Source organism: Mus musculus, chromosome 17 (assembly GCF_000001635.26).
Source record: "Mus musculus strain C57BL/6J chromosome 17, GRCm38.p6 C57BL/6J".
NCBI classification, from domain to species: domain Eukaryota; kingdom Metazoa; phylum Chordata; class Mammalia; order Rodentia; family Muridae; genus Mus; species Mus musculus.
Window position 1 is genome coordinate 36,250,694 of NC_000083.6, and position 21,810 is coordinate 36,272,503.

The following is a 21,810-nucleotide window of genomic DNA, read 5'->3' on the forward strand; positions in this document are numbered from 1 at the left end:
TGTATATAGGTGTAACTCAGCTATAATTCTAAATATCTGTTCTGGTTTCTCCTACGGTCAGAAACTTCTTTCTTCCTTAGTGATGGTAAATTCCTGTGAAGGGCAGTGACCTAACTTTTACTCAAAGAGATAGTGTAATACCAGGGGCAATACTGAATTCCAAGCCCAAGGTCTTGCTAAGGACGAACTAGGACTGTTGGAACACTGGCGGATGGCTTTAGCTATGTCAGAATTCAATCTTAAAAGGCACTTATGATAGGAAAATATTGAAAGAGAGCACGTGGATCCATACACTAGACTAACGCGGGAATGGAACGCGGGAATGAAAAATTACTGTATGGGTAGGGAACGCTAGACTCCAGGAGGAGAGCTTCCTTGAAAGTCTTTTGCCTCATGAGTGACTTTTAAGCCTCTCGGCTTGTCCAGTTGACTCGACCAGAGAGCGTAGCATCCTATGGAGTTGGAGCTTTTGTTTTTTATGGAGATAAGGTCTGGTTGTGGTTGAGGCTAGTCTCAAACTCCCAAGCTCCAGTGCTAGTCTTACCTTAGCCTCTCTCTCTCTCTCTCTCTCTCTCTCTCTCTCTCTCTCTCTCTCTCTCTCTCTCTCTCAAGAGATTTTATTGGTCGAGGAGCAGAGTACAGACATTCCAGTTCTTATCACACGTCCCCAAAAGAACCATATACTGTGTTCATGTACCCAAACTCTAAAGAGTCACATTGTGTTCATGTACACAAATGAAGAGCTACGGATTGTTTTTCTTTGAACTTATTCCAATGATGTTCCAGCCTCAAACTTGGCAAGTTTCCTAAGACCTTTCCTAACAACCAAATGTTCATAATCTTCAGCTCCACCAACTCACAGTTTTATGCCACACAGAGAACGTACTCAGAATTTCCATCTTTCACAGCACATTATCACGACTGTTAGGAAAATGGACTGCCACGACCACAGACATCACAGTTCTGACAGGGCAAGGACCAAAGACTGGCTTTCTTACAAAATGGTTCTACAAGAAACACAGGACCAGATAGAACTGAAAATATTCCAGACACAAATGCACCCCCCGAGACTCCAAATTGCCATTTAGTGTGCTTTGTATTGTAGGATATAAAACTAGCTCCCTCTACGAAATGTGATGGTGACCCCCGAGGCAGTCACAGCCTCTCCTGATTCAGTATCCTGCTATTTTCTGGTTGTACCAAAAATAAACAACCAGCAAATGATTTAACCTCTTAAAAAAAAAAAAAACAAAAAAACATTTACACTTAAAAAAAAAAATGAGATGAGGTGGGATTCCCTCACCTTTTAAAAATGTTTCTAGAGCTACTAAAAAACTCGCATTTACAAAATTGTTGATAAAAATATTCCTCTGGACTGTACAAGAAGGGAGGCGGGACCACTGACAGGCGTGATGGATGCTTAGTCGGACTTGGGTCCTTTCTCTTCATCAGAGGTTGGACTCTGGTTTTCTGTCTCTCCATTTTCTGCAGGCAGATCTGTGGTTTGCTGGTCAGCAGCTTCAGCCTGTTGTTTGCCCTTTGCTCCCCTCTTCCCTTTTATCTGCACTTTTTCGTTTGATATTTATCCTTTCCCGTGGCTTTTTTTGGCTTGGGAGGGGCGGGCTTGACCGATAGCCTCGCGGAGCGGCGCTTGGGTTCCGCCTCCATCCGTGTTAACCTTCCTCTTGGGCATCCTGGCGGCGCGAAGTGGGAGAGGCGTGTGTCACCGGATCTGTCCCGAGCTGCACCACCAAGCCCTCACCACACTAACTGCTGCGACCCGTCGCAGGGGCGGTGGGAGAACCGGATCGTCTTAGCCTCTTGAACAGCTGGGACTACAGTGCTGATCAGGGTGCCAGGCTGAACCAAATGTTTATTCTATTTGAAGAACTCTTTGATAGCCTGAGAGTCTTTGCTGTAGTCCTTAGAGTATGCATATGACTGCAGCTGACTCTTAGAGGAACCAGAACACGTGAACAAACCACAAAGATTTATGAGGGAACTACATTCATGTGTATGTATGAGAGTATGTTATGTGCGCTGTGTGCAGGAGCCCAAAGAGATCAGATGTTAGAGCCTCAGAACTGGAGTTATGGGCAATTGTGAGCTGCTATGTGGATACTGGGAACCAAACCCTGGTCCTCTGCAAAAGCAGCAAGCGTAGTTATCTCTCCAACCCCCCAGATTCTGTTTTTCCCTCCTGGAACTTGATCTTAATGGTCTCCTATACAAGGGGAATCAATCTCTCTCTCTCTCTCTCTCTCTCTCTTAAAAAAGTATATTGTAGCTGTTTTCTTTCTTTCTTTTTTCTTTTTTTTGATTTATGTATTTATTTTATGCATGAGTACACTGTAGTTGTCCTCAGACACACCAGAAGAGGGCACTGAGTAGCATTACAGATGGTTGTGAGCCACCATGTGGTTGCTGGGATTTGAACTTAGGACCTCTGGAAGAGCAGTCATTGCTCTTGACCGCTAAGCCATCTCTCCAGCCCAGGGAATCTTTTGATTGAACTATGACATCAGAACTCAAGTTTTCCTGCTCCTATGCTGGGGATGATGCAGATCAGTTGATAGAGTGCTTGCCTTGCATGCACAGGGTTCAATCCTCGGCACCACGGAAAAACTGTGCAAAGCTTTTGGGGCCACTTCTAGAAACGTGGCAGGAATTTGACCTTGGGCCAGGATACGGAAGTAAGCTCAGGCAGGAATTTGACTGTGGGCTAGAACAAATAGACCTCAGGCAGGAAATTGACTTTGGTCTAGGACTCTGAAGTAGGCAAAAGATGAATGCAGCTGAGGAATGTGTTCTTTGTATCTTGACGGTTCTTGTTAAGACCCTGAATACAGTACTCATGAGACCTTTCATCTATATTTTGTTTGCTCCTTACCTACCCAGTCCATGCCTTGTTTGTTCCTTAACTACTTTATGACTTAAGACTGACCATATTCTTTGTATATACCTAGAATGATATAAAAGCAGACTGGAAAAAAATAAATCTGCTTCAGCCTCTGAACAGACTGGGGTCAGGCTACAGTGTTGTCCAATTGTCTTTTTTCTTTTTAATCCTTCCTTCCTCCCCAGAGAACTGTTGACTGACTGAGCTGACTTGATAAAAAACAAACAAACAAACAAACAAAACTAAGTGTTTTGGTAAATGCCTGTAATCCCAGAACTGGAGGCAGGAGGATCAGAAGTTCAAAATCATCAGTGGATCATAGGAAGTTTAGGTTAGACTGGACAAGAATTCCTTGAAGAAAAAAAGTTTGGATATCCTACTTGGAGCATGTTCTATTGTGTGTAGACACACACATACACAAAGTTATCCACAAATCAGATTTAGTGTGCAAGAGCCAAGGACCATCAGTTATGAGGCTTACTGAAGAAGCCAAAAAAACATGAGCTAAAGATGCAGGCTGCAGGTAGGAATGATTAGGTGTGCTTTTAGAGCATATGTTCCTTGATGGCTGTCAGTTGATCCAGCTAGGCACAACTCTAGAAATGAACTGTCAAATAACCAATCAACATTGTTACCTGAACACTGCTAAGTACTTTTTTTTGTTGTTTTTTTTTTTTAAAGATTCATTTATTTATTGTAAGTACACTGTAGCTGTCTTCAGACAATCCAGAAGATAGAGTCAGATCTTGTTACAGATGGTTGTGAGCCACCATGTGGTTGCTGGGACTTGAACTCCGAACCTTCGGAAGAGCAGTTGGGTGCTCTTACCCACTGAGCCATCTCATTAGCCCTGATTTTGTTTTTTTTTGAGATAGGGTTTCTCCATATAACAGAGCCTGTCCTGGAATCTATTTGTAGACCAGGCTGGCCTTGAACTCAGGGTCCTGGAATCTGTTTGTAGACCAGGCTGGCCATGAACTCAGAGATTCGCCAGCCTCTTCCTCCAGAGTGCTGGGATTAAGTGTGTGCCACCACACCCAGTTTAGTACTTTTTTTTTTTTTTTTTTTTTCTGAGACAGGGTTTCTTTGTATAGCCCTGGCTGTCCTGGAATTCACTTTGTAGACCAGGCTGGCCTCTGCCTCCTGAGTGCTGGGACTAAGGGCGTGATCCACCATGCCTGGCGTCAGTTTAGTATTTTTAATGAAGAGAATTTACTTATTTGTGGAGTTAGTAGAAAGACTGAATTCAGGACATAGATAAAACTAGGGTAGACTGCTACAGCCATGGTCCACAGGAAACTGAGAAAGTTCATGTCCTGATACAGCCTCTTCCACATGAAACCTGGCCTTGGAGATGCACCTTGCTTTGGCCAATGAAACACTAAGTTACTGAGTCTTCTGAAACAGTTAGGAGACCTTCTCCTTCCAGATCCCAAAAGCAGAATCATTGTTGCATTTTCTTATGCATTATTAGGTTAAGTGCAACACGGGGTTAAAGGGGAAGAAACTTCATTTCCGAAATAGTGAATTTTGTTTCCATGTTTCTTGGGGTAACATTGTAATCTGCAGGCAGCAAAGAAGTCAGCTTAGAAACTTTGTCCTTGAGTAGGCTTTCTAAAGCTATCAGAGAAGACATCGGAGTTTACCTAGAGAGCAGACTTAAGGAGCCTGCCAGTGTTTAGCACCTTTTACTGTGTTGGCTCAGGCCTGAACCATTTACCTTGATTGTATAGACGACGATTCCTAGCTGAGGAAAAGGTCAAGTCTGAGTAGGCCCAGGTTTGTGAAGTGCCTGTTTCTCCTCAGCAGTCAGGACCACCTCAGTACGGAGGCAATGAGCTTATCAGAAATGCTGACCCTTGATTTCCAAACATGGCATTGTACTGAGCATGCAGGGGTGGGGTGAAGGGGCCCTAGAGCCTTAGACAGGGGCTGCTTAATGGGACCAAGTAGTGAATGGAAACTGGGGATTCCCTATGTGGTGGAGTACGAAGACGTAAGGAGAGGTTAGGTGACCAAAACAAAACAAGAATACAGAGGAAGATGATATAACCAGTTGAGATACCACAGAACACAAAGTCAAACAACTCAACTTTATTTATCTGGCAAGTGGAGTGAAGTCATTCACTGGTGTTCAAAGCCTGAGTCTGAATGTTCTCTTTGGGGAGGTCAGCTATGTTTGGCAGGGGCTCTGATGGATTGATGTCTACATAGGAGGAGAATCAGAGAAGAATTAATTTCCTAAGATTCCAACACACCTTATATTAACCAGGCTCACCCCCTTTCCTACTCTTGGCTCTCTACTGTCCCATCTCTTGGAGGCTCCTTTATCTTTCCTTACCACTGCTCACCTGCCTGATTTTCCAGCTGGGCTTCAGGCCGGTCACCCCAGAGCAGATGCTTAGGGTCGTTGAGGAATCTCTGGCTCCGCTGGCATGTCAGACAGGTCTGTACTGTCCAGCGCTGTCCCTTTCGGCCTGGGGCATAAACGGGAAAGAAGGAAGTGCCTAGGCTTCTGACATAAAGGTTTTGCTCTTTTTTTTTTTGTATGTCTGCAGTCTTCCTTCCACCATCAATAGAAAATCCATCCCATCTGCACTTGGTTTGTAGATCTGATGTGTGTGGGAGGCCTGCATACATATCAATCCCTTGGAACTCTAAAGTGAAGTTCAAACTCTTTAACACAGCCTAGCTTCCTGTCCAGTTTCACCTCTCTCCATCTTGCCCACCTCAAACTCCAGCCTCCTGAGCATTCCTTTTCTTATAGCACAGATTCTTTTTTAAAAATTCCTATTTTTATTTATACATTCATATTGTATATACACATATGTGTTACTGTTATATGCATGAGTACGTGTGTTTGTGTGTGTGTGTGTGTGTATGCACACAGGAACACTCATCTAGATATATATGTGGAGGACAGAAATCTAGTTTGGGTGTCTGTCTTCCTTTACCACATTCCACCATGTCTTTTTGGAACAGGGTCTCTCACTGAACCTGGGACTAGATGTTTTCAGCTAGACTGCCTGGCCAGAGAGTGCTCTGGAGGATCTGTACGTCTTCACCTGCTCCCCAAGGCTGGCTGGGCTTACAACCTGCTTGTACACAGGTGTTGGAGATCTGAAGTCAGGCCCTCACACTTAAGCTTATCGGGCACAGTAACCACGGAACCATCTCCCAAGCCCCTACAAAGCACACATTCTCTCGTGTGGGAATCCCAGCGTCTAGAGTGTTTGACTCTTGTTTATCATGTTATACCTACCTCCCTGCCACTGGTAGGACTCAGCACTCTACCCCTACCAACTGAAGCATTTAAAATTACGACTCCAGTAGCTGGGTGTGTTGTCTCATGCTTGTAATCCTAGCTAGGGATGTGGGGGCAGGAGACTGCAGGGAATTGGAGGCCAGTCTGGGCTACTGTGACACTTGTGCCAAAAAACAAAACAAAACAAAATCAAAACCAAAAGCAAAGAGACAGTATGTGTTTTTGTGTGAGACAGGGTTTCTTTATGCAGACCTGGCCAGTCCGGATTATGTAGATCAGGATAGGCTTAAACTCATGAAATCCACCTGCTTCTACCTCCCAAGTGCTGGGATAAAAGGCGTGAACCTCCACAACCCACTCAGCTAGTAAGTAGTGCTTAATGCACCCTAGGAATGAAATAATAACGAAATCGCTTTGTTTTTTTTGTTTTTGTTTTTTTTTTAAACTAAGGAGTGTCATGTAGTCCAAGATAGTTTTAGGGACTAAGTCAGCTGCAGAAAGTCTCCATCTCTAGGTGGAGCTGCTGAGCCCTGCCCTGTCCTCTAGTGTCCCCACCTCACAAATGTCTCTGGGGCAGCACTCACGTCTCTGGCGCTGCGTGCAGGTGAGGCCCGGAATGAGGAGAGAGGAGCAGCTGCGACAGAGCGTCCTCTTCACAGAGGGGTCCCTGGGTGAGGAAGAGAGGAGGTCGCTGTCTGCCTGCCTGCCAGCCCGCGCCCCGGGTCCTGCCCGCCACCCTGTGCCTTACTGCCGGAGGACCAGCCGCTTCGCGATGGTTTTCTCTGTGTGGCAGTAAAACCTAGCCAGCGCCTGGTTCTCGGGGTTCTGAGAGAGGACGCAGTGTGCAGCCTGGGAACAAGGACGGCCATCCAGGTTACTCTGCGGCCGCAACACCGGGCTGCCACCCACCCCGAGCGCGTCTCACCTGGTACAGGAAGCTGAGTCTCTGGAAGGCTTCCCGGTCCTTCACTGGGCCCGCCATGAGTGTCTGCCCCTCCTTGCGGATGTCCCGCCCCAGACGTGCGCAGTGCGCAACGTCTGCTGGGAACTGTAGTGCGGGAGGGGGGGGGGCCCTCAGCCCCGCACCAGCTTCTGTCAGAAACCAGAGGACCCCACAGGTCTTCTGTGTGCAGGCAGCCCTAGTTTGGTATCCCTCACGTATTAGGTAGACGTGGAACAGGTAAAGGATCTTAAAGTACATAAACATAACAGGACCGAAGTCCTGTCTTTTATGGTTGGAAAGAGGGTTGTTTGCGGTGGACATTGGGTTAGATTTTGTCTTACTCTTCTGAAGCCGAGGGTAGATGCTTGGGACTTCTATGAACGGATGTAACATAACAAAACAGTCAATGCCCAGAATAACTGGTGTTATATTCTGGCTATCTCACCACTGGAGAGGTTGAGGTAGGACTACCATAAATTACAGGATATGAATTATGGGCTACATTGCCAGACCCTGTCTCAAAAATAAAAAGCATTAGTGCCCATGGACCTGAAAGTGTGAAAGATCAGATCACAAGGGAGGAAATAAGTTAACAGGACAAAACATCCCTAAGCAAAGAGCTTCTTGCCTTTCTCCCACTTCTTATTAAAGGCACTTGCTGTTCCAAGGGCTAGTAGCTACATGAACAGCACAAATAACCAGACAACAGCATGGCCGGTCTCCTCGGCTATTTATTAGTATCTACTTCACCCTCCTTCCTCTGACCTTTTCTCATTTATTCAACCTGGCTTGGTGTTTACTTCTGATTCCCAGTTACTGGCTAAGGTCAGAAGCAGAGGGATCCAGGCCCCTGCAGGATCTGTGGGGAACCAGACTGCTGGCTCAGAGTTAGGCAATTCGTTGAAACTTACCCTGGGTGTTTTGTATGGGCCTTCAGAGACAAATGAGGGGAGTGTATTAAAATGTGGATTCCTAAGCTTACCCAAACCTCCATTAAGGACAGAAGGTGAGACTCAAGAACATACAGTTTCCACACCCATCCACTGACAAATTACCACGCAACTCAAGAGATCACATTAGTGGATCCTTTGTTCCATATTTTCACCAACCAATTATCTTGCCACAAAGAACCACAGTCAAGGCACAAAGGTAAGAGTAGAGTGGACAAAGTCCTGTTGAGGTGGTAGGAGGAACTGAATGCCCTCACTGCAGTTTCTTGTCTCAGTCTTGTGTGAAGATTACCCAGGCAGCAGATAATCCAGGTTGTTTGGTTTGGCATGCATCTGGTACCTTTTGTGACAAAATATGTACCCTATGGGTTGTTTATTTTGGCCTAAAATTAAAATAATTTACATTCTCTGAAAAGGGGAATGTCAAAGGGTGAAGGATAGAAATAGAAGCTTAGCTGTCTTCTGGCCCTTTGCTACACAAACCACCCTCTTCTACCCTGTTCTCATGGGTGAGAAAGACTCCATCACCTTCCCTTCTTTCCTTAGGTCTTTGAGCCAGGGGGCAAGGTGGACAAGTTGGGAATAACCACTTAGGAACATTCCTTAAGGCCAAGGCTTTAGCTACACCTTTCTCTCTCCTCTAATATCTGACTCCTCTCCAAGTTGCCTTGGGAAACAATGGAAGGACCGATGTATGTCTTTTTCTTTTTGAGTTTTTTGAGACAGGGTTTCTCTGTATAGCTGTGGCTGTCCTGGAACTCACTTTGTAGACCAGGCTGGCCTTGAACTCAGAAATCCGCCTGTCTCTGCCTCCCGGGTATGCCACCACGCCCGGCTCAGATGTATGTCTTGCAGGATTGCTTCCATCTCACCTTTAGAAGGAAGCAAGAGGAGCCTACTTTTTAGAGACAGCCAACTGCAGGAAACAGGAATAACGCAAGCCTTTGGGACATGGAGTCTCCTTTTTCCCCATCCTTTCCTTCTCCCCAAATCTGAACCTCTGGCTAATCCTATGGGTAATGATAGCATTACCCTAAGAAGAAAAGAGACCAAAGAAAACCCCCTTCCCTTCATTCATCCTAGAAACATTCCTTCAGCCTCTTCCCTGATCCTTCTCCTAACTTTAATGCTCAAGCTCTGGCCCCGGAAAAGCCCCTCGACTTCTAGACTCATGACAGCAACTGCCACTCATCTTTCCGACACCGAGGTATACAGACCCCTGTGCGCTCCCACAAGGAACAAGGCTATTCTGCGTCACAGAAGCCTTTTAAAGGTTTCTGTTTCCTGCATTTTAAGCAAGTTAAGACCCTTTCCTATAGACTTTGTTTCTGGAAAGCTTTTGCTTTCTCAACCTGTCCCCGTGCACTAGGAAACCTGCGGGACACCAGAGTACAATCCCCTGGGAGTCCACTCTCCCACTACAGTAAGGAGGGACACTCATCTGTGCTTGGTCATGCAGCCCAGTCCTATCTTTACTCCTCACACAAACCATCCCAGATGCGAGGTGGTTTCTCAAGATGGCTCAAGACTGGAACCACGGAGACACCAAGATATTCTAGCAGGCCAGTTAGGAAGGCCCACCGCTCTTGACCTTGCCTCACCCCAATTAAACTGCATCTCTTGTCATTCCCAATCTGTTGGGGGCCTAATGGTAAGTGGTGCAGCATTCTTCCGACCGGCCCGGATCCCTGGGTAGAAGAGGGGCCAAAGTTTTTCAGTAAAAGTATCAGTGAAGGTGTAGATATGTGAACGGTCTGTGACGTTGTAAAAGGACAGTGTGCCAGCCTCATAGTCTAGGAATATGCCTACCCGCTTGGGCTTCACCTTGATGTGCAAAGGGGTAAAAGGCGTGGTGGTGGCTGCATACTTGTCCCCATTCCACAGCCGCACTCGCCAGTAGCCAGTCTCAGGAAGTGGAGTCAGTTCGCCCTTTCTGCTCACAGAGTCCCGGCATACTCCTACTGCCCAGTGGGTCTTGTCACCCACCTCCACCTCCCAGTAGTGTCGACCTGAGGTGAAGCCTTCAGTAGCTAAGACACAAGGGTAGAAAGTGAAACGCTGCGGTGTGTCAGGGAGGTCTCGGAGTCTTGTCTCCACAAACTTGACGCTTTTCCGATCCTCTGACAGGACGAGGTTAGGGTGAGCAGTCTCGGGGTCCAGAGTCACATCCGCTGGCGGAAGAAGCCAGAGTGGAGCTAGATGAGGATGGGAATAGCTAAACGTCCCTGCCTCACTTTCCCAGCCTCCCTGTGCACAGCCTGCAAGGCTCCCAGAACACTGTGGGCTGGTTGACCTCAAATCATGCTTGCTTTTGCTGAATGGAATAGTGAAAGGTACTGTCTGAGTGAGGGCCAGAGAGAAGGATCCATATCGAGTGGGCAGTAGGGGCTGGGGAGAGGATAAACAGGAACTCGCATCCTGAAATAGTCCTGCTTTGTGACTCTTCTTCTATGCACAAATATTAACAATGATGTTCCCTTTCATTTTCCTGGCTAAGATGGTAAATGCGGTCCATGCTCACTCCTCCTAATGAGTTAGGAACCCTTTACTGTGTTTAGGTCCCTATTTAGAGCAGATGACACCTAAGGCTTCTTCTCTGAACTCTACGATTCAAGGTGAGACAGAAAGCTGGTAATGGGGCAGGTGGGGTGGGCCTAAGAAGAGTGAAGCTCACTGGAAGGATCTGAACTTTCCATTCCTCTACATGCCCTCTGCCAGTATCCTCTTGGGAACAACTCACCAATTAGCTGTTTAAGAATTTTCCTTAGGGCAAAGTACTGCCGGGGGAAATTGCTGAAGTTCTTTTCCAGCTCTATGGATACTGAAGTCACCTCCATGGTCTTCACCTTCTCACATCTAGGAAGGATGGGAGATAAAGAAAGAACAGGGTCAGGGGAGCTAAAGCCAACGGAATATGTAAGTGGTATTATCTTTACTGAAAAGAAGAACCAGACCTCTCCAACTTCCCTTCCTCCTTGAAGATAGCTGTTTTATTCTTTTATACTCAGAGAGCTATGTGGTTCCCTTGACAGATCTGTATCTTAAGAATGAGTCTTACATTTCATGCAAATGGACAGTTACCCCTCCCCTACTCATACTCCTGTGCTGCCACCTTGTCTGACCACAGCTCCGGGTACACAGCTGTGTACTACAAGTACACAGCCACCTATAGACATAAGCAGAACGTGGCTCTCGCTGCTCTCAAAAGGGAGGTGAAGATTTATCACTCCCAATGGCGCATCCTTCCCCGTATCCAATTCCGCGTACACTGTATGACTTCCCCTTTCTTACTTCCTCCAAGTCATTACTAAACCCAGTCTCTAAGCCATGACCCAACCCAGAGAGACAGAGTCACTTACTTTTCTAGGGTACTTTTCACATCCTAGAGAGAAAGAGAAAAGAAAGTAAGATTGGTCCTAGAATTCATGGAACACGATGGCAAAAAGGTTCTCCCTCTTCTCTACAGTTCTAGATCTGCAAACTAGGCCCCAGGCAAACTGAGGATCCCAGTCCGAGGGACCTAGTGCATGTCTCTCATGGAATGCCATAACTGCTGGTCATATCAAAGCGTGGTAATATCACTTCAAAATGGTTTCCTGTGTTTGACTTTGTTCCTCAAAGACACTGCAGGCTCCTTGCAAGGAAGAGGTGGTGTCTGCTTTTTCTTTGTCCTCCAAATCCAACCACACACCTTTGCATCATGAGGATCAGTACAGACAATTCCAGCCTCGTGGCACAGGACATTCCCACTGTGATCCAGACTCCCTTGTCTAGAGCACTGGTTAATGAACACTAATTTATACCAGTCCTGATTTGAGACTCCTTGGGATCCAGATGACAAACACAATGAATCTCACCCTGAAGAATTTCCAGTTTAATGCGGTTAGCAAAGCACACACAAATGAAGACACAGGGATAGATTCTAAGCAACATAAATGTACATGTAAATGTGCAGTGATACCTCACTGACTCAAATGCCAGTGATCTCTTCTGAGATAAGAGATCCGCTTACCATAGTAAGACGATTTTAAGCGTTTTAGAGGTAGCAACAGACTGACTACAACATAAACACATTTTGAGTATCCTTTATATTATAAGCCCACCCCCTTTGGGCACTAGGTACAGTAAGTTCTAGGACTGCAAAGTAATGGTAACTGCATTTACAAAATTTTGAGTGCACAGTGTATCTCTAAGTAGAACAGACTTCTATTTTCTGAAAAGAATGATCTTTTTTTTGAGTGTAAATTATATACATTAAAAAAAAAGATTTATGTGTATGAGTGTCTTGCTTGCATGTATATATTGTATGTATGTGCACCAGGTGCGAGCAATGTCTGAAGAGGCCAGAGACGGTGTAAGGACCCTGGAGCTGTAGTTAGAGGTTTGTGAGCTGCCATGCGGGTGTCGAGAACTAAGCCTGGTCTTCTTCAAGAGAAGCAAGTGCTCTTGACCACTGAGCCATCTCTCTAGCTTCAAGCACATAATTTCTGAAAAGACAGAAGGATATTAAGGATGTAAAAAAAAATTAGGCTTGGTGTGGTGGTATATGCCTTTAATACCAGCCCTCAGAAGACAGAGGCAGGTGGATCTCTGTGAGTGAGGCTAGCCTGGTCTACAAGGTGAGTCCAGGACAGCCAGGGCTGTTATAATAGAACAGCCCCGTCTAGAAAAACCAAAAAAGAAAAACTAACAAACAACACCCCCCCAAAAGGGGAAAAAACCCAACTAACTACCCCAAAATCAAAAAAAAAAAAAAAAGCAAAAAAAAAAAAAAAAAAAAACCCAAACAAAACAAATGGAAGGGATGATAGAAACCTGAGCTGCCCCGCTCTAGAAAAATGCCCTTAGCACATACCTGGAAGAAAACCTTGGATTACAGAAATAGAGTAAGAGAGGGTGCACTCCATACTGACAGCACGGCCTGCACATAGCTAGATTGTATTTGACCTGAGGAACTATACAGGAGCAAAGGTCGAACCTTAAGCATCTCGAAGCCTGACTGTAAGCACTTGCCCTCCACCTCAGCAGCTAAGTGGGCAAGGTCCCGGCGCCTGTCCCCAAGGTGAGCAGCATTTTCTCGAAGTCGCTGTAGAATGTCCTGTTCTTCTTCCTCCAGTCGTGAAAGCAGTGTCTGCTGCTCTTCGTCCAGTCGCCTGTGCAGCTCCTCAAACTCCTTTAAGATCTGCTGCCGGCGGCTCTCCACCAGTCTCTGAGAACAAGGGAGGAGGCTATCAGGACCAGAAGGCACGAGGGGGTCTCCCAGATCCACCAGGCTCAGGACAGACTTCTTTGTCACTGGGAAGACTTTAACAGCACACTTGCTTCTCTTCCTGTAAGGGACACTGTTACCTGCATGACCCCAACAGACAACTCACAGGGCAAATCAGTGGATAGATTTAAATCAATCAGTACTTAGCTTTATAAAATCTGAAACGTGCTTTTGCTAACGGTACATACTTTTACTTCTAACAAACATCCTTGAAGCTTGAGAGTTTAGGACTCAAACAGCAGTTGGATCACTTTCTGAGGGTTATCAGCATGCCCTCCCCTAGGCCTTCCTGCAAGTGACCTTCCCCAGTATAGCAGTCTCAAGTCTTTTGACTGAAAGGGAAGCATCAACTCAGAAGAGTAGCAGAGTGGACTGAAAGATGCAGACAGAGAGAGAGGTTGGGCTCAGGCTCAAGAATAGTGGGTGACACACCAAAGCCTGTAGGCCTCAGAACGCAGCCATGGATCTGAAACTATGCCAAGCAGATGGCAGACTAGCTTTCATTACAGGGTCACTAGTTGCTGTCTCAGGCAGGCAATGGCACGATGCATTCTCACTTTTGTCCTGAACAGATTCTCAACATGTGTGGTATTATGAGCACTCTAATGAATTATATTCCTTAGCAGTATGTTTTTGGGGCCAGAGAGAAGACTCAGTGGTTAAAAATGCTTGCTTCCTGGGCTGGGTGTGGAGGCCCATGCCTTTAATCCCCGGAGGCAAATTCCTGAGTTGGAATCTCTGAGTTCAAGGACAATTTGGTCTACAAGGAGTCCAGATAGTCAGGGCTCTGTAACACAGAGAAACCCTGTCACTAAAAAAACAAACAAACAACAAACAAACAAACACTTACTTCTCTTCTAGAAGTCCTGAGCTTGGTTTCCAACACTCATACTAGATAGTACATAACTGCCAGTATCCCTATTTCCAGGGGACCCCATTTGTCAACTTCTGGTCTCTGAGAGAATGTACACACACACACACCGGAACACTGTATGTTGCCTCTCTTAGACTTCACATTGTCATCAAGAGCATGGCTGCTTGTGGTGTTGGGCTCACCTCTGCTCAGGAGCCAGTACTTGGTGAACTCATAGTGTCACATAAGCTGTAAGCAGGGAGGGGCTTTTAGGGAAGTCAGAATCAAATAGCCACATACTGGATTAGTAATTAAAATCACTTTTAACTGGGAGTGGTGTGTATAACTTTAATCTCAGTATTTAGGAGGCAGAGGCAGACAGATCTCTGAGTCCCAGGCTAGCCAGACCCACATAATGAAACTATCACAAAAAAAAAAATTTAAAAATTACTCTCTGATGTTATTAGATATTGCAATCACTTTAGAATTATATAGATAGGCTATCTTATCTGGACTTTTACTTAAAAAATGTTGATTTCTGTATAGCTAATTAGAAACTCCATCCCCACCCAGGATGTACAATCTCACAAGCCCATACTGGCCTGTGCTGGCTGTGAATTTGTGATTTGGATATTGGGGTTCCAGCCCCAGCCTCCTCTGGTTACAGGTGTGAACTGTCATGCCTAGTTCACAAACTTGTGTTTCTGTCTGCTGTGTTGGGGAACGGACGCTATACCCTCAGCCTCTACACAGTTTAAAACTGTGCATTTTATTTTTGAGACAGGGTCTTCTGAAGTCTTGGCTATCCTCACTTGTAACCCTCCTGTCTTAAGTCTCCGGACTATTGGGATTAGATGTCCTCATCACCAAGCCTTGCTCCTACAAACTATTTTAAAAGAACAAGGGGGTAAGAAGGGGAGGAAGATGAATTCAAACAGTCGTGAAAGGAATGTTTTGAATTACACTCTTAAAGATCACTGAATAAAAATGAATAATTGAAAACAACAACTGTACTTTGGTTAAAACATTATCATGGTGAATGCCCTCCATATGTTCCCGTATTTCACCACTTGGTTCACAGTTGGTAGCCCTTGGGATCTTTGCAAAGGTTATAGAACCTTGTGGAGGTAGAGCTTTGCAGGAGGAAGTATGTCACTAGGGGGCAGGCTTTGCGGGTTTACCCTACTTCCTGTTTGCTCTACTTCCTATGTAGGGTAAAAATCTGATCAGCCGATCAGCAGGCTTCTTGTTCCTACAGGTATACCCTGCCTTCCCGGCCATTACAGACACCTCCAAAAGAGAGCGCTTCTCCCTTAGGTTTCCTTTTTTTGCCCTGATATTTTATCAGAACCTGCACAGGTGGAGGCTGAGGAGGGGACAGACATTCTGGCAATGAATCGGCATTACATTAGCTCACTTAATTATAAGGATGTACTTCTGAGCCAAGTGTTATGGTGCATGTGTTTAGTCTCAGCATCTGGGAGGCAGAGGCAGGTGGATATTTGTGAGTTTGGAGTCAACTTGGTCTACATATTGAGTTCTGGGCCAGTGAAGGTGAGACTCCATCTCAAAATGTGGTTCTCTGGGGCTGGAAAATTACAAAGCATTGGGTGTTTGCTCTTCTAGAGGACCTGAGTTTGAATCCCAGCATCCACATGGTACTTGCAACCATTGGTAACCATGGGAAAATATCCATACACACACACACACACACACACACAGAATAATTAAAACCAACCAAACAAAATGTTACTGAGCAGTTCTGCGAGCTCTTGCTCAGCTCTCCCTGTATCTCCTGTGAACTCTCTTTCCTTCAGCACCTCTAAGTTCCCAGCACTGCACTCTTAGGAGATCCCCTTTCCTTGCTTGGGAGTAGGAAGAGAATAGCGGGCAAGGACTCCGTGGACTTAACAGGAATAGCATGTTTCATCTGTTAATTTAAAAAGTACCTCTTCTTGTATATCTAATGTGTGTAAGAGTGGGTGAGCACGTGGGGCACAGCGCACATGTGGAAGTCAGATGTTAACTCTGTGGAGTCATTCATCTCTTTCTACCCCCACGTAGGCTTCAGGTCTTGATGCGCACACAGCAAGCACCTCTATCCAGTGAGCCATCTCCTCAGAACTTTACTCAGAGAAAGTAGAATCCCTCCAGTGTTTCCTGGCAAGCCTGACGAGATAGCACTGTGAGAGACAGGCAGCTTTCCCCTGGCTGTCAGATGAACTGAAGGGAAACGGGCAGCCAAGCTTTACCTTGAGCTCCCCCGGCTTCTTCTCTTCGGAGGCTTTGCAGCAGGTGATCTCCTGCAGCTTCTGTTCCAGGGGCTCCAGGCACTTCTGAAGTTTCTCCTGAGGGTCGGGAGCAAGCAGGAGACGTGATAGTTGGTACATCCATTACTCAAGAGGTTAACCTTTTGCTGTTGATATAGATTCTTCTTTTTAGTCACGTGAATGTGTTTGCTTGAGTGTGTGCGTATGTGTGTGTCACTGCCCAGGGAAGCCAGAAGAGTGCATCAGATGCCCTGGAACTGAAGTTATAGGCTAGGGAACAAACTCAGGTGATCTGCCTGAGTGGCCCACTTACCTGCTAAGCCATTTCTCTACCCCTGATTATTCTTCCCTTGAAGCACTTAGGTCAAACCCATGCCCCCAGCATGCTGGGCGGGCGCTCTACCACTGAGACGCATTCTCCACTCCACCGTCATTCACTGTCTGCCCTTGCATCACTTCTTCATCCAACTCCCTTCCTTGTCAGAGCTAGAGATGTCATGTGGATGTTTCATAGATCCCCCTTTCTCTGGCACTAGTCACCATCATGCTTGTGGCTTACCTGATTTTCCTCCCCTGAACCTAGTCGTCTGGCTGTCATCGACTGGGTCTGCTCCCATGCTGTTCTCTTATGGACAACTGAAGTTACCTGGGTTTTCGTTTGCTTGTTCTGGGGGTGCTGGGGATCCATGAAAGGTGTGTATGATAGAACAGTCTCTAGTACCAGGCTACACCTTCCTCCTGCCAGAAGCTGCCTTCTGCACTTTTATTATTGTTATTTTATGATCAGGTTTCCAGCAGTCCTGACATGGAGTCACGAATAACCAACTTCTGATCCTTCTGCCTCCTCCATCTGAGTGTTGGGATTACAAGTGTGTTGTATCACCACGCCTGTCTTGATACCCTTTTAAACCCGTGCCTCTATTCAAATCTAACTACTTAGAAACAAAATAAATCTTGATTGTAAATAACCTTAAATATTTTTCAAGACTTTGTTAAGCAGAATGTTAAGCAGAATCCTAGGCAGTACCATCTTTGATTTTTATTAGTAAAATATTTACCATGTGCCCTCACTAGTGATTTAAATGTTAAATGCTGTTACCCATTCTATGGGAAGATGCAGACTGGCTCAGCACAGTTTGCTGGATATCAGTCTCAAGTGGTTTTAGCTACCTCCAACAAATGGGGAAAAGAACTACTTCCTAAGTAAAAAGGCTTAAATCAAAATCTTTTTTAGTTCTTCTAAAATATTTTTCAGATCATGTGGTTCCACTCATTTATTTAAAATCTGATATATTTGGAAGACTCAATATTATTGCAGTAAGTTACAGAAATTTTAGGGTACTCCTCACTGTTCTCAATGGAGGACAACTGACCAGATGTATACAGTCAGGAAGGGACTACTCAGAGTATATTCTCAGCTGCCCTCCCCAACCCCCAACCCTAGCATCATGGGCCTGGCTGCCTACCTTGTATTCCTGTGTAGCATCATCCATCGGCACGACGGTGTGGGGCCGGTGGGTATGAGAAATTGCACATATCAGACAGACAGCCTCCTGGTCTTCATAGCAGAAAAGGCTAAGAGGTTCGTGGTGCTGGGAGCAGAGGCTTTCATCTCTGATCTTCCGCTTGACCGTCTGGAGCTGCTTGGCGATTTCCACCATACTGCCTAGCTGTCGGTTAGGCCGGAGACTCCGGTATCGGGATGTCTTCCGACAGACAGGGCAAGGGAAGTCCCGCTCTAGGTCTTCCCACCAGCGGGTAATGCACGCTTTGCAGAAGTTGTGCCCACATTCAATAATAACTGGCTCCTTCAGATACTCTAGGCATACAGAACAGCTTGCTTCCACCTGCAGGTTCTCCAGAGCAGCGGCTGTGGAGGCTGCAGAGGTTCCAGCCTCTAACAGACTTGTCTCTGCCATTATAACTTGGAGGCAGGGAGAGAGGAAAGAAGTGTTAGTTGGAGGGTTATTTTGTTTCCTGACATTAGCTCCCAGTAAGCCATAGGTCTAGATGAAGCCCCATCTTGGTATTCTCCCATTTCCACCTTTTCATCTGTTGGTCTATTTACAGTGTGTGTGACCTCTCCCCATCACTGTTATTATTATTTTATTATTATTTTGAGTCAGCAAATATCAGCAGTGCCCAGAATTTCTTTACCTCTGCTTTTTCAATACCAGCAATGAAAAGGAGCCTGATATGGCGACTGAAACCCATTTCCCTAGCCATTTTTGAGGTCAAGGTAGGGGGACTGTCATTAGCTGAAGGCCAACGTAGGCTACACAATGAGTTCTAGGTTAGCTTGAATTACACAGATCTTATTTCTACAGGGAGGGAACCATGGGAAATGAGATATGTCACATAAGCCAAAGTATTAAGATTTTAGCTGGGCATGGTGGCTCACTGTGAGGCAGGAGGATCAATACAAGAATAAGGCTAGCCTGGGCTGTAGAGTAAGATTTGTAAAACAAATAATATATCTACATATCTATTAAAACTGACTATCAGCCCTAGAACTCATTACTACTTTAAAGAACTTCATATATAATTACTGCATCGATTTCAAAGAACCCCAAGCTACTTCTTCTAACGTCATAGGAAGTTTATTGTTTTAGAGTCTAGCCTTGATTGTCTGCTGTTCCTCTTAATGAGTTACACTACAGTAACACACTGTTTCAGGGAAAGCATGACATGGTTCTTCCTTTCCCCAAACTAGCCCAAAGGAAGAACGCTCTCTTCTTGAAGATGCTCCTGTCACTCACCGCATTTCTATTTGTGTGCAGCTGGGATGGCTGCAAAGCAACAAATACATATCAGCTCTAAGGAAGCACCATTGAGTGCATTGAGGGCAGCAGCTTCTTGGAGAGAGAGCTGGCAAGTACATTCTAAACATTCAGTGGTGACTGCAGTCTTTCAACGTCACTACTGATAACTAACTCCTTAGATAGTCAGTGATTAGGAAGGAAATTAGCCAGGTATGGTTAATACTAGGTAGGTAGCGCATGTACCGAGGAGGCAAAGGCAGGAGCCTCAGGAACTCGAGGCCAGCCTAAATTAAATATAACCAATAAATAGTTATTGGTCTCAATAAATGAATAAGTGTATGGAAAGAGACAACCAAAGCTCTCCATTCTTAAGATGTCAATACATAAGTAAGCTAATTTATCTGGTCCCATAACCCCCTACTTTCCTTCTGTCCCAAAAGGGGCCCCCCAAAAAGGAAGGAAATTTGATAGGTCTACCCATCGACAGAAAAGTGCCCATGTAATGAATTGGGGCAACAATGATTATTTCTGTATACTGGTGGTACAAATGGAAGGATTTTAAGTAGGAGTTGGTAACTTATCCTCTTTTAATGGAGAAAAGAATTGATCCAGATAAGTACAGTTGGATGATTTCTTTCTTCTCTGCCCATTAGAATCCAGTTTTGACTAGTGACTTAGCCTCCTCCTCCTCAATCCTACAGATAAGTGGCATCCTCACCTAAAACTGAACCATATTCACACTTGAGAGACCTGCATGTATCTAATTAGCAAATAGATGGTATGAGAGAGAAACGGGCTCAAGGATAGTGAAGAACGGAGAGGATTTGGAGCTGGGGGTGGTGTGGTGGTGGTGTAGAGGGCAGCCATAATATGGCCTTGTGCTCCTCTGGCTTGATCCTTCCTCCCACTCTCCATTACTCGATCTCAGTGTAAGTAATCGCGTCAGAGACGTCCACGTTTTGCCTTTAATCACTATTGGGTACCACCTCAGGAGCCTCTTTCAAGCACTGGCCACAACTCTGTCCCACCCGTTCTCCATCTTCTCCAGCCATATCGGGAGCATGAGGACCAGAGTGAGGGAGCATACGTCGTGCTTGGCAGGGAGGAACGGATGCGTGTCTAAGTGAGGGAGAGGTGTGACGTGAAGGTGGGATGCCCGCTGCCATGTCGCAGCCCAGACCCGCGATGACTGCGTCAGTTTCACCCGGGGAGACCAAAGGCAGCGGGACAGGGGAACGGCGGGGTAGCCAAGCAACGCCGGACGCGCTGACGTCGCCGGGGCGGCAAACGTCCTCCGGGCCCGAGGCGGGCGGAGGCAGCTGTGGTTGCGCGCCGGCCGGCTGACGTACTCGCCGGGCGTAGGGCCGCGGCGAGAGGAGCCCGCTCGCTGGAGCCGGCTGCGGGACCCTTGTGGCGGCGGCGCAGCACCTACCTTCCCGGCTCCGGGTCCCGGAGTGCCGGGCGCGGAGCCGCCGGAGCACTGCCTCCCTCCTTCCTCCTCCCCTCACCCCCGCCCCGCGGCGCGACACACAATACTCGCCGGAAGCGGAAGCCGCGCTGCGGCGATGGAAGACAGCTGCGCGGCGCCGAGCCGCCGTGCCAGGGCCTAGTCGGGCCCGCGGCGGGTGGCGGGCGGAGAGCCGGAGGCGAGGGCCTGCGCGGCTAGTTTACCGGGCGAGAGGGAACCCGCCGCTTCCCGTGGCTGAGGTGCTGGCGCCCAGGTGACCAGAGCGGTCCCCCGGAGACTGAGGGCCGCGCATGCGCGTGGCGAGACGCCGAACCCCATGGCGGGCAGCGCGCCGTGGCTGGGCTGGCAGAGCTGCGCGGTCAGCGAGCCCGCAGAGGCTCAAGCTGGTCCTCGGTGGGGCTGGGAACCGCAGAGGCCTGGGCGGCTACGGGTTGTGGGCGTTGGGCCACACTTTCCCGGTCTCCGGGTCAATTCTGGGGGAGGGTTGCTGTTTAAGGCGGCGGTGTATTACGTGGCCGACCTGAGAGTCTATGCTGGCACGTCACTTCCGACTGGCTGAGGTTTGGCAATTTAACCGGCAAGCTGTAGTAGGTGAGTTATCTTGGCTGCAGACCGAGGTGCGTCTTTTCCCCTCCTCCGGTTGGGTGATGTATTAGCCAGGGGTTCTCTAGAGCTACAGAACCTAGTGAATGTTTCTCTCTCTATAATTAATCGTGATGACTTACAGGCTAACCCAACAATGGGCAGCTGTGGATGGGAAGTCCAAGAATCTAGTAGTTGCGCAGTCCCACGTGGCTAGTTCTTTCAGCTGGTCTTCTGTAGAAGTAGGTTCCGACAGATGTGCTGGCAAGTAAGTGCAAGCCCGTGAAGAAGAGAATCTTCCTTCTTCCTATGTCCTTATGTAGACTTCCAGCAGAAGGCGTGGCCCAGATTAAGGTGTGCACCACCTTGTTTGGATTTGGGACTTGCTTTCTCCCGGGCTGACTTTGAACTCAGAGAACTCCTTGCCCCAGTCTGGGATTGAAGTCGTGTACTGCCTTGCCTGGTCCTAAACTTAATGGCCACTGTACCTCAAGATCTCCATGTCAAGATCCAGGTCAGAAACTTGTGTCTTCCAGCCTCAAGATCTGG

General features: G+C 46.8%; 2 protein-coding genes and 1 pseudogene across 6 annotated transcripts; all 3 read right to left on the reverse strand.

The window, feature by feature from the left end:
- Positions 1-1,251: 1,251 nt before the first annotated feature.
- Positions 1,252-2,282, reverse strand: Gm6633 (annotated as a pseudogene).
- Positions 2,283-4,979: 2,697 nt separating this feature from the next.
- Positions 4,980-7,153, reverse strand: Rpp21 (ribonuclease P 21 subunit). The gene is made up of 5 exons (NM_026308.2): positions 7,090-7,153; positions 6,913-7,013; positions 6,749-6,831; positions 5,251-5,376; positions 4,980-5,105 (listed from the first exon to the last, which is right to left on the reverse strand). The coding sequence occupies exons 1-5, from the start codon at positions 7,144-7,146 to the stop codon at positions 5,020-5,022; spliced, it is 453 nt and encodes a 150-aa protein (NP_080584.1). The 5' UTR covers positions 7,147-7,153; the 3' UTR covers positions 4,980-5,019.
- Positions 7,154-8,178: 1,025 nt separating this feature from the next.
- Trim39 (tripartite motif-containing 39) lies at positions 8,179-21,311 on the reverse strand. 5 transcript variants are annotated; one of them, NM_001374606.1, is made up of 7 exons: positions 20,644-20,693; positions 17,916-18,373; positions 16,432-16,527; positions 13,036-13,266; positions 11,417-11,439; positions 10,798-10,913; positions 8,179-10,252 (listed from the first exon to the last, which is right to left on the reverse strand). In NM_001374606.1, exons 2-7 carry the CDS (start codon positions 18,366-18,368, stop codon positions 9,681-9,683), a joined length of 1,491 nt encoding a protein of 496 aa, NP_001361535.1. In that variant the 5' UTR covers positions 18,369-18,373; positions 20,644-20,693; the 3' UTR covers positions 8,179-9,680. The 5 variants fall into 5 exon arrangements, with proteins under 5 accessions (NP_001361535.1, NP_077788.2, NP_840065.1 ...); NM_024468.2 differs by lacking the exon at positions 20,644-20,693 and adding an exon at positions 21,200-21,311 and having other exon boundaries at positions 8,180-10,228; NM_178281.1 differs by having other exon boundaries at positions 8,180-10,228; positions 20,644-20,740.
- Positions 21,312-21,810: the final 499 nt, after the last annotated feature.

What these genes read in the sequence shown, in the direction of transcription:
- Trim39 (NM_001374606.1), bottom strand. Translation starts at nt 18,368, where the DNA reads ATGGCAGAGACAAGTCTGTTAGAGGCTGGAACCTCTGCAGCCTCCACA. An exon ending in ATGCTACACAGGAATACAAG is followed by an intron (nt 16,528 to 17,915) that starts GTAGGCAGCCAG and finishes CCCGACCCTCAG; the next exon opens with GAGAAACTTCAGAAGTGCCT. An exon ending in GTGAAAAGTACCCTAGAAAA is followed by an intron (nt 10,914 to 11,416) that starts GTAAGTGACTCT and finishes CATCCTTCCTAG; the next exon opens with ATGTGAGAAGGTGAAGACCA.
- Rpp21 (NM_026308.2), bottom strand. Translation starts at nt 7,146, where the DNA reads ATGGCGGGCCCAGTGAAGGACCGGGAAGCCTTCCAGAGACTCAGCTTC. An exon ending in GACTCAGCTTCCTGTACCAG is followed by an intron (nt 7,014 to 7,089) that starts GTGAGACGCGCT and finishes CCTTGTTCCCAG; the next exon opens with GCTGCACACTGCGTCCTCTC. An exon ending in CCAGCTGGAAAATCAGGCAG is followed by an intron (nt 5,106 to 5,250) that starts GTGAGCAGTGGT and finishes CCTCCTATGTAG; the next exon opens with ACATCAATCCATCAGAGCCC.